General features: G+C 39.8%; 2 protein-coding genes across 2 annotated transcripts; both read left to right on the forward strand.

Moving 5' to 3' along the window:
- The first annotated feature begins 1,260 nt into the window (after positions 1 to 1,260).
- Positions 1,261 to 1,787, forward strand: LOC143606380 (protein FAR-RED ELONGATED HYPOCOTYL 3-like). The gene is made up of 2 exons (XM_077082164.1): positions 1,261 to 1,437; positions 1,518 to 1,787. The coding sequence occupies exons 1-2, from the start codon at positions 1,261 to 1,263 to the stop codon at positions 1,785 to 1,787; spliced, it is 447 nt and encodes a 148-aa protein (XP_076938279.1).
- Positions 1,788 to 8,762: 6,975 nt separating this feature from the next.
- LOC143606379 (RPM1-interacting protein 4-like) lies at positions 8,763 to 11,620 on the forward strand. Its single transcript, XM_077082163.1, has 4 exons — positions 8,763 to 8,902; positions 9,687 to 10,208; positions 10,728 to 10,913; positions 11,359 to 11,620. The coding sequence occupies exons 1-4, from the start codon at positions 8,897 to 8,899 to the stop codon at positions 11,380 to 11,382; spliced, it is 738 nt and encodes a 245-aa protein (XP_076938278.1). The 5' UTR covers positions 8,763 to 8,896; the 3' UTR covers positions 11,383 to 11,620.
- Positions 11,621 to 12,254: the final 634 nt, after the last annotated feature.

Below are 12,254 nucleotides of genomic sequence, written 5' to 3' on the forward strand. Positions count from 1 at the left end.
CGCGTATAGACCTATACGCGGCGTATAGTTTGACAACAACCTTCCCTGCAAAAGCTGGGCTAGGTTGTCAACTCGTACCTTATATGTCGCGTATAGACCTATACGTGGCGTATTGATTTTGCTGAATTATTGGAGCCCGGCTCCCCTTTCTTCCCCTCCTTTCTGTTCTCTGTTATAAAGGCATGTGTGTTGTCCTCGACATTCAACCAAAAAATAACATAACATTTGTACTATATATACCCAAAATGTCTTGGTTTAACCATTTATTTCCGGAGGAGGAGTCGAGTTATGCCTGCGAACGATCAGCCTGGCACGTCGTGGTTACCTGACTTGAACCAGGTTTCGTTATATATTTATTTAGTATGAATTTGGTAGTATTTTTTTACTAACACATGCTACATTACGTTTTGTTAGGAGTATGTCGGGTATGATACCCAACCCCAACAACCTTGTTGTCAGCCCAAACAGTTTTATGGTAACACTGGCTCGCCGGGCTTGCCAAACTTGGACTAGGTTTCGTTATATAGTCTTATTGTAAATATACGGTTATGTTATTATTATTTTAATATTCTTATTTATTATTAAAATATTATATTTTATATTGTTATAGGTATTATTATTATCACTAGCACTGTTGTTTGAATTTCTAATTTATGTATGGTAGGAGTACTTCGTGTCGGATTACGGTAGTTAGCCGTCGTACCCGTCACCTGTCGCCTGGTCGGATTATGGAGGTCAGGCTACGTCTTCGAACCAGCCACCAGTAGCAAATGATCCGTTTTATGGAACCGAGTCTTCATCGCACCCAAATAACCAACATGAGTACGATGACGACTACATACGCGAGGTGAAGGTTTCGTATAAAACAGATGCTGTAAGACAACGTGTGTTTAGTTTAAGTTAATATTATTTATTTGTATATTATTTAATAAACGGCTTAAGAATTAGCGTAAAACTGTTTCAGATTTTTGAGAGCCGCGAGGAGCTGGAGAAATGGGTAAAAACTAGAGGACGGGAGATGGGTTTGTTGTTTTGGTCCAGCGGTCAAGGAAAAACTCTGTGGACCTTGCATGCAATCGTGGAGGCGAACCCAAAATAAAGGCGACGGTGAGACGTACCGGCAGCATCAAAAAATGCTGTCCGTTTAAGATCCTGGGCAGGTACGACTCGAGGGGTGCATGTTGTAGGGTTCAAGTGGTAAACGAGACTCACAACCACGATCCCGTTGAATTCGAGGAGGGGTGTGCGTCTTTTAGAAAAATGAACAGCGACTGGCTGGATATGGTTGAGAGTTTACACAGGACCGGCGTGAAGCCACAACAAATCGAAGCAGCCTTCCGCGGAAAGTTTCCCGGTGTGCAACCTGTAATAAAAGATATATACAACCACACCGCCAAGATTAGGAGGGATGGGCTACTAGGTGACACCCCTATGAAGGTAGTTCAAAACATTTGTAGTTTTAATGTGTAGTTTCCATGCTTGTAATATTTATTAAAGTTTTATTTCATCCAATGCAGGCGCTGGAAAACTTTCTCGCAGGCAACGGTTTCACGTTCTATACCCGGGAGAGTGATATCGACAACAGGACGGAGGAAATTTTCTTCTGTCATAATAAGTCGCATAAGATGTGGCATGCGTTCTCCGAGGTGTTGATGATTGACACGACATACAACACCAACATGTACGACTGGCCGTTGGTTCAGTTTATCGGTGTGACGTCAACGTTACAGTCGTTTTGTATCGCCACTGCGTTTGTTATTAGGGAACGGCAGAGGAACTTCACCTAGGCTCTGGAGAAACTTAAACGAATGCTCGATGACTGCATGGAGCCACGCGTGATACTGACTGACGCGGACCAGGCCCTCATGAACGCCTGCGACGCGGTCTTCCCTAATGCCACCAAAAATTTTGTGCAGGTGGCACATATCCGAGAATTTAAGGAGAAAATTTAAGGGCCTGTATAGGATGGGTAAGGGGACGGACTTTGTGTACTGGTGGAAGGTCCTATATTAGTCTCCCACGATACAGGAGTACGACAACCGTCACATCAACATGGAATGTCATTTGATACAGGACGATAAAGCAGGTGAGTCCTTCGTATCAGCTGACAGTTTTAAATAGCCTAAACATACGTCTTAATAACGTTTCCCTTTATTTTTCAGAGGTCTGGCAATACATTCGCAACAACTGGCTGGATCCATACAAACACAAGTTTGTATCCTGCTTGATCGATGAGCGCCGAAACTACGACGAACCGAGTTGAGAGCCAGCACGCAAATCTAAAAAGGTACCTTAATGGAAGCAACAACTCGCTCGACACAATTGCCAGGCACATCCTTAAAATGGTCAACTTGCAGATGAAAGAAACCGGTAAATCTTTTGAAGATTCCCGTTCCAAGGTCATGGAAGAACATCGATAGCACGCCTGGTTGAAGAAGCTACTAAACAGGGTGTCGATTCACGCTATGAGGCTACTTGTGAACGAGTATGAGTTGATACAAAAGATGCGTGACGGCGGCGCTTCATGCCACCACCATTTGTATTCGTCTTCGGGGCTGCCATGTGCTTGTCGGATTGAGGGATACAGTTAATGACACGTGTATCCCAATAAACGATGTTGACCCATTCTGGAGGAGGCTTAATTTTGATCCAGCGTATCCGCCGAACGAAGAGCCAGACTACGAAGCGGGTCTACGGGACATCACACATACGCTATCGTCCATAGATGACCCGAATCAAAAGAAAATTTTTTCACCAAGCTCATATCTGCTATGCCAGGTAGATCTAAAAAGAAGGAGCCCGAAAAAAGAGAGGATCCTCGGGGGCGTCCCAAAAAAACAGATCCCCCAAGTCACAGCTCATAGACCCCCGCTCCAGATCTCCCCAGACACAGCTCATACACCCCCGCTCCAGATCTCCCCAGACACAGCTCATACACCCCCGCTCCAGATCTCCCCAGACACAGCTTCTACACCCCATTCTTGTCACAGGGGCCCAGCCAGGAAATCCCCACCCCATCCTCGCTGTCTCGTTCGTTGTCCCAGTCAGCTTCGCGGTTTATAATTCCTCGGGGACGACCTAAGACATCGAAACCTACGGGAGCTCACCTCAGGTTTCCTTTGATGGTTTTGCCAGCGCAAGTACCGGCGATAGAAATGTTTAGGAGTGTCATTCCTAGATGGGCTCAGCCGTTTTTCGCAGACATAAAAAACGTATGCCCAGACGGTAACTACAGTTTCCGATCAATCGCCGTGGGTTTGGGGATACATGAGAAACTCTGGCTGGATATTAGGCGGGCAATGCAGAACGAGCTGGAAACCAACAAAGGGTGATGGAGGGCGATGTTCAGCAAAGAGGATGAAAGATTGTACGGCTGGGTTCATTCCAGCATTCCGTACTCTAACACGGTCAAACCGGTGCCGCCGAGTCGTTGGTTCAGCGTACCCGGTCACCGGCACGTGGCTGCTCAGACATACGGGTGTGTGTTAGTCAACCTAGCTGGCAATCAGACCGAATCTTACTTCCCATTGAGAATCGGTCCTGACTTGATTCCGGATCCAGTGGTTATAGGCATCGCTAATTAAGGAGGTGATCACTGGATATATATCAAATTGGTAGGAGATTTCCCAATGCCTATGCTGAACCTTAATTGGGAAAGAAGCGCCGTACCGGCGGCCCTCGAATGGAAAACACTGTACGGACAACGTATGGAGGAGTACGAACAGATACGCACGGGTTGGCGCCGTACCACGGCTGTCGGTTTTCAATGACTATCAGCGGAGGTGTATAGCCCTATATGCTGCCTCTGATATATAATTTTTTTTTAATTTATTGACATTATCTATTTTATTATAAATATTATTATTAATATTTATTATTAGTATTTATTAATATTAATATTATTATTATTGTTATTATTTATTATTATTATTATTGTAATTGTTATTGTTATAATAATAATTATTATTTGTTATTATAGTTTGGGGACGATGAGATTCAGAACGAGATCGAGTAGGAGTACGAGCAGCAGATGGGGCGGGGCCGGGGCCGAGGCGGGGGCCGGGGACCCCCACCGGGTGACGACGTGTTAGTCACCTACCCTCATGTGCAGTTCGCTGAGGGTTCGGACGCCCACACACGATACACTCGCCTACGCCAGATGTTCCCGTTTCCCAACACGATTATATCCTGGTCGTTTTTGGAGTCCTGTGACGCTCACCAGCGGACGGCTGAGTACATCGGACAGGATACGCCCTCGAGCCGGTGCTTCAGTATGCCACTATCAGGGCACCGGGAGCTGACACTGGAGGTTTACTCCACGATACACGTTACGTAAGTTTATTATATTATATTATATTATATTATATTATATTATATTATATTATATTATATTATATTATATTATATTATATTATATTATATTATATTATATTATATTATATTATATTATATTATATTATTGCAGGCCCCGTGCGTCTGGTACACCCAAGACTCGGATGAGGGTGCCAGACGCCGATACGACACAGTCGGAGTTTTCCTTCCGCATGTTCGGGCAGGACGTCCATCTCTCCATGAAGGAGTTCGCGGTTGCTCTTGGCTTATACACCGAGCAGGAGGTGATCAGCCCGATATACACGGAGAGCATCCACCAGATGCCGGAGGACGATCTGCGGGTATGGTGGAGCGCCATCGGCGATAACGACTTCGGGGATAGGCCCTTGGACACCAAGTCCAAGGTCTCCGCTATTAGGGACCCGCTGCACAGGTACGTTCTTAAAATGTATTGTATTGTTTAATATAACGTAATATATATTAATAATAATAAATAATATAATTTTATATTATATTATATTATATTATATTATATTATATTATTATTTTTGTTAATAAATTATATTATCTTATATTACACAGGTATCTACACAGGCTGATTGCGACATCCATCCCGGGTCGCAATCAGGGCGCGGAGCACTACAGCCTGCGCGACCCGTTTTTTTTTAGGTGTCTGCTGACTCACACGCACTGCAACCTCGCTAGGGGTTTGCAGACTATTTTGTCGGCTACCAGTTTAGGCAGGGACGAGTGTCCTTGATGCGCCACCCAGCTTGCGATATCTCTGGGCCATGGAGCCTTGGTGGACGGCCTGCGTATCGATCCGACCCCTCCAAGAGAGCTGGGCCGCGTCCGTTGCGGCGGCATGGACATTGTGAGTTCGTTCACCGGGCCTAACGACTCGTACGACCGACTGGTGGCCGGGGCGGGGGCTCGTGTGCCTTACGTCCCGGTGCCTTTAGTCGAGCCTCTCCCGGTCGCGGCACTGGAGGTGGAGCTTGTCCATGAGCCTGTCGACGCGGGGGAGGGGGCTGGCGGGATTCGGACGACGGTGGTGACGAACGTGAGGATCCGGGTGCATCTCAGGTACGTTTTAATATATTATCGTTTCTTTTAATTTGTCTTCGTATTAAACGTATTTCTGTTGTTTTGTTGTTAGGGGCCGACGCAGCACGTTCCACGCACCACCGACGCTAGGTTGGAGGCCATTGAGTTGGAGATGAGGCAGGTGTCGTGTCAGAGAGACTGGCGGATGAGCCAGATGTCGCGCCAGATCGAATGTCTTGTTAGCAGTCGAGTAGCGGAGTTGTCTAGACAGCAGTACACCGTGTCACCGCCACCCCCCCCCCCCCCAGTTTTGACCACGAGGCGAGCACGTCTGGCGTGAGACGCGGACAGGGTGACGACGTGGATGCCGCAGACGGTTTGGGGCCTAGGCGCAGGGGAGATGACGACGCCGATGTTGGCGCGGCGTTCGCGGGCCACGCCGACGGCTTGGGCATGGACATGGACGACTTCCTGCCGTAGATTTTTATGTTCTAGTTGTCGTATTTTCTTTTATTTGTACAGTTTATCAATATAACAATGATTTTTTGTATATATATGTGTTAATTGTTTTCACCAAAATAATATTAAATATTAAATAAATAATTAATATATAATGATAATAATGATAAATAACAATAACAATAACAATAATAACAAAATAAAAAACAAAAAAAATAAAAATAAAAAAACTTAATAAGATAAAATTGGTGGTGTTTTTCAGAAACACCGCTTAATACGCCGCGTTTTAGCAATCAGGGCGGTGTCCCTAGAAAATCCGTTATAAAGATGCATATAAAATAAGTGAGGGTTGCAATGGTGGCAATTGCATCAGTGTTAGGAGATGACGGCGGGAATCAATATGGGTGCCAGTGGGCATTGGATTAAAAAGGGAAGTCCAACAACATGATTTGACTTTTGATGGTGTTGACTTGTTAAACTAGAATGAGTTAAAAACTTAAAACTTAAAACTTATAATGGTTAAATAAGGTTTTGAGTTAAAACGTACCTTTCAAAAGATACTTCATGCTTTAAGAAATGAACTCCCGAGTTTTATTATTACTTTATTAAAAGAGAAAATTCCTAAAATAAGTATTTACGAAAACAAATTTCTAGTTTTAGGTGTCATTTGCAAAAGATTTCAGAAATAGGTATTATAAACTAGTCGTGACGAGTAGTTTGTAGAACCAAATAAACTTGCTGTGTGTCCTTAAATTAGCGAGCACGTTCACTAATTATTTACTTGTCACGACTAAATAAGTTTCATGCCTCGTAATCAACGTCCACGAGTAATTCATAAGTTCTTTAGTCGCGGTGACTAGTTTACCCGATTTATATTCCCTTCACGAGTAGTTTATTAGTAGTTAACTCGTCACAACTAGTTTAACCTTATAATCTTATAATCTACTCGTCGCGACTAAATGACTTATGAATTACTTGTGAGCATTGATTACGAGGCATTAAACTTACTTAGTCGTGATAAGTAAATGATTAGTAAATGTGCTTGTTACGGTTAGTTTAAGGACACGTGTCAAGTTCTAATTGGTTTCTATAAACTACTCGTCACGACTAGTTTATAATACCTATTTCTGGAATTTTTTATAAATGGTACCTAAAACTAGAAATTTGTTTTCATAAATGCTTATTTTGAGAATTTTTCCATATTAAAATCATTAGATTTTTAACTAAAATAATCATTTAAGTTGTTCACTTGTTATAAGCTATTCATGTTAAAAATGAGTGAAATAATTAAAATTTGGTTTTTTCAAATACAGAGGTGACTTTTAAAAAATCAATTAATAGTATTTTGGGTAGAGTAATCACTGTATTGTGATATAACATTTCATTAATTTTTAATCTATTTTTTGTTTTTTATTTGATGAAATGAACAATAAATTAAATTAGTCCACAACTTGATAGAATTTTGAACTTTGTAATTACTAATTAGTACACAGCTGGTGATCACAATAAAAGCGGTGGGAGGCAGTTGGTAGCTCTCCTTATTTAACTTCATGTCGACGTCTATCAACAATAAAAGAAAAAAAAAACAATAATAGCATATTAAAATTAAAATTTCTAAAATATCTTTGTTTTGTTTGTGAGATACATTTTTTTTGGTTATACCAACTTATTATTAGATTGCATGGCTTCAAGTCTCAGATTGGGTTGTTTGGAACCGGTTAACAAACTGATTTAATTTTGGGTAAAAAGAGTTTGTGTGTTGTCTTCGTGTGTTCGATTTTTACGGATACGTTTCATTATGTGTGTATTCTTAGAACCGGTCACGACATCACATATGTGTGTGGTATTCGATTTTTGCTTACTTCTTTTATCTACATGTTCATGTTATTAATTTTGTGGTGTTTGGTTTCTTATATATGTAGACATGATTTGTAATTCGCAATTTGCTCTTTATTTTTTGGTGGTGGTGTGAGTTGGTACTTGGTGGTATGAGGTAAACTGGTGGTTGTGCGTTGAAGAATGTTTAAAATTCGTTAGGTTGATGTTGGGTGGTGGCGTGATAGCCGCCAATAGGTGGTACTTGTGGCCAAATGGGACATGAAACCATATTTTAATGACTAGATTAGACAAAAATAAAATAGTAATCTTCATATATGAGACAAGACTGAGAGTTTGTATTTTTAGGTAAAAAGTAAAAACACATGTAGGGGTAGTGATTCTTCCAAAATTTGTCTAAGGCCCTTGTTGTTCCAAATAACATGATACCCTTTTTTAATTTACATACTCACTCAGATAAATTTAATATAGTTTTTAATTTTTTGAACCGTAAATGTTATCCATATCACAATTTACACCAACAATTATATTTTATTGCCTATCTTTGAAGTTTGAATTCATGATATCCTTTTTAAAAGACAAGTGTCTCTACCAAGTTTGTTAGCTCCAAACTGACGTAAAAGAAACATAGTTAAACAAATCAAGAAAACACTTGCTTTATCCGTTGTTAATTGTTACTTCATGTAAAGTAACCAAACACGAGAAATGTGTCTTGATTCTTGACAACTAACATATGTTTATACCCTTAGCATTTGATACTTTTGATTTCCTAGTGCCTAAGGCAGTAGGCCTACTTAATCGTGTTCAACGAGTCATGAGTAGTAATGTGAAACACTGCTTGTTGCCCGTTTGCCTTTCAGATCACACTGCTTTTTTTTTTCCCCTAATGAAATATAAAAACTTGTGTTACTTTTGAAGTGTATTGGTCCTGTCGGCCTAAAATAAGTGTTTTTTTACAAGTCTCACAAAAATATTTGAAAAAGTCGGTAGTTGTATGATCCTGAAAACTTGGTCAAATATGACCGGTGGCGCCAGTCAACGGTTGATAGCCCATTCAAGACTCTTTCTTCTTAATTCCGCCATTTTAATCTCTCCTTCTCTCTCTCTTTCTCTCTCAATATCAAAAACTTCATTTTAATATTTCAATTATTATATTAAGATCTCAATTTCCTGAAGAATTGTTGTACTCTGCAATTTCTGGCTCACTTCCTCCTAATTAAACATGGCGGTAAGTTTTTGGCCCCTCACACCCAAAGCTTTGTTTATCTTTTTTAGTATCGGTTTTGCCATCCAAAATTGGTAGCGGTGCAGTTTGTTGTCCGCCTTGTCAGTTTTATGCAATTGTTATCTTTCAAGCTATTGCAAAAAAGTCAACTAGTCAACGTAAATTTGTACTAAATCTGTTCAAATTGTGTTTCTTGTTCACAAATCTTATGATGATAATATTGAATTAGGTGACAATGGTTTTTGATCTTGGAAATATCCAGTTTGGGTATCAAAAGTCAAGAGTTGACTTATGTTTTGAGAAATTAATATTATTTTGTGAATATCTTCTTAGATGGATCTTGGTATGATTGAGAATTACTTTGAAATGATAATTTGATCCATGTTTTTTCGTCTTGAATCTTGATGATTGAATAGCTCACTTGCTGATTTGTTGAAGATATTATTCATGGAGTTGACTTTAGTTGACAATAGTAGTTATGAGATATGTTTTATGATTGAACTACCACATTATTTACTTTGGTGCTACAATATTATTGTCCGCGCGTCGGTATAATGCCTCATACGGCCCGTATAACCCTATACAGCTTGTTTGATGTGTCACTGGTGTCTAGTTAGTATGCCACTGGCTTGCGTATAATATTATTGTCCATATGATGTGTTAGTATAACACCTCATACGACCTGTATACATGCATATGACCTGTACGATGTATCAACCGTGTGTGATTAATATGTCACTGGTGTGCGTGTAGCTTGTCTTTTTCTTTAACATTTTTTTATTTGCAGAAGCGTCCAACAGTTCCAAAATTCGGCAACTGGGGTGAAGATGATGTCCCCTACACGATTTACTTTGACAAGGCCCGAAAGGGTAAAAAGGGCGACAAAATGATCAACCCAAACGACCCACAAGAATACCCTGAAATGTTTGCTAATAATAGAAACCCTCCACCACCCGCTCCCCGGGCTAAACCATACACTGAACCGGACGAGCCTATTCACAGGCGGGCAGTTCGACCCACTCCTGAACCTCGGGTTAGCCATGAGGATTATGAGTACCCGGCACAGAATGTTAACCCGGGAAGGAGAAACCCTGGTGGTTCAGCCCATCAACGTGGCGGTCAAGGGGTGGTTGTAGGTCGGTCCACAAAGCATAGCGTCGGATCTGATAATAGCTTTGACCGGTCACCGATGCATCCGCATTATCAGGCAAAGGTAACCGGGTCCCCCGCTTGGGAAGGAAAGAATTCTTATGATAGTAGTCATGGTACACCGGGCCGAACGAGAATGAAGCCAAGAGGCGATGATACAGTAAGTTATTTGTTATTATATACTTTGACTTTTCAGGTCAATCCTGTGGTTTTTAAAGGTCCAAAACATTACATTTATTTTGTGTCAAATTAACAAAAACAGTTTTTCAGTGTGGAGTATTGGTTACAAAGTTAGGTTGCAACTATCAGCTTCTTATTTAGTTTAACAAATTCATACCATTTTGAAGCTAAAATCCGGTTTGTTTGACTTCAAAAGTCAATATGTAGTTTGTTTGTTGGACAAAACTTGGTCCCTTTGGATGTACCGGTTCCAAGTTATTTTTATAGAATATCACAATTTTGTTCGAACTTAACACGCAGAGGAACTTTAACATGCAAAAAGTTATTGAAAGACAAAGAAAAAAACAGAAACTATCTTGGTTTTTTTTTTATGATATTTGCTCTATTCTTGAAAGTATCTATTGTGACAAATATGGATATTACTACTACAAAATTCTAACTCTTTTTGTTATTTTTAATCTAATAACTTTTTTTTCTTTAATTACGTTTTTACCCTCAGCCCGATAGAGGAGCCGCTGTTCCTAGATTCGGTGAGTGGGATGAAAACAACCCGTCATCAGGAGACAACTATACTCATATCTTCAACAAGGTTCGCGAGGAACGTGTGACCGGTTCACCCATGCAAACCGGTCCAGAAGCAAGACCAAACTACAATATTCCTAGAAACCCAAAAACTAATAAGAAGGTATCATCATTCCTTAAACTATGTACTTTTAACTACCAGGGTTCATTTGTATTTTGTAACACATCTTATTATAATCAGACCAGTTATCGACCAGGACACCGGGTCATCTAACCGATTTGTTTTAAAAAAACCGACCACGTTATACATAATTTAAAAGTAAAAATATATAGCTATTTTAATACAAAATAGTAAAATACATAACTACTTAACTTTTTGTATGGATTTTCAATGTTAATAAAATAAAGCATGGAGTATGAAACAAACAAAATATCAAGCCTGAAGTAGTAAACGAGTTAGTATGCCGCTGGTTTAACCTTGCCATAACCAGCTGAACCAAATGAAGGCGGTTCAAAAAGACTCAACTGGGCTGGTTGTATAGGCGGTTCCTGGTCCCATCGACCGGTCTAACACTAGTTGTAACACATTATATTGTTTTCATGTTTAGCAATCCTGCTGCTTCCCATGGTAGAAGTAAATGAAGATTTTTTGGATTTTGGAAGATTTGTGAATAGCTTCTAAAGGGTTTCTATGCATACATCAAAATGGGTTATTTGCTTTGAAATTTGTAAGTTTGAATTTGTGTTTTGTGGGTGCAATTGAGTTAATAACATAATGAGAGTTTGATGTTTGACTTTGGCTTTATATATCTGGCTGTAACAATGCCAATAGATATTCTTTCATTTTATTTTCTATGTTGTTTATCTTTTGTTAATTTATATTTTTATGAGAATACATAGTTAAATTTGTTATAATCTATTAATAATTAATGTAAGATATTGATATGATGTGGCTAGAAATTTGTTATCATGTTTGTATATATCTTTCTCAACACCGAGAGAAATTAAAAAACATCATCCACAAAACTCAACCTGACAAGCTGATATATCATATTTTGATCGTGTATGGTATGTCTGCCGAATTGGGTGTATAACCGGCATACGACAGTAGCTACTAGCTTAAGGCACATAAATCTTGGACTCGTCGTATGGTATCCGCGTCAGCCTATGTATGACACGCCCGCAACAAGTTAATTTGAGTACCTTTTTTACCCTTAAAACACCATTCCAGGTTTGTTATATCAGAGAAATCTTAACATGCATCAATTATTAGTGGAACCCCTTTGTGACTCCATATAATCAATAAGAACTATTGATTTGATCAATTTAACATAATCGCACTTGGCATAGTAAATTAGTATCAATATGAAATCACACACCGCATCGTAATTCATTGATTTTGAAGAAGACATTAAAACATCATGTTTATTATGGAGTTCGACATATAACACACAACACACCATTTGCCCATTTATTTTGCATATTTAACATGCAACTTACATGT

This window comes from Bidens hawaiensis, unplaced genomic scaffold, assembly GCF_021521415.1.
Source record: "Bidens hawaiensis isolate Kalapana, Puna unplaced genomic scaffold, B.hawaiensis_p1.1 tig00074553_1, whole genome shotgun sequence".
In the NCBI taxonomy this organism is placed as follows: domain Eukaryota; kingdom Viridiplantae; phylum Streptophyta; class Magnoliopsida; order Asterales; family Asteraceae; genus Bidens; species Bidens hawaiensis.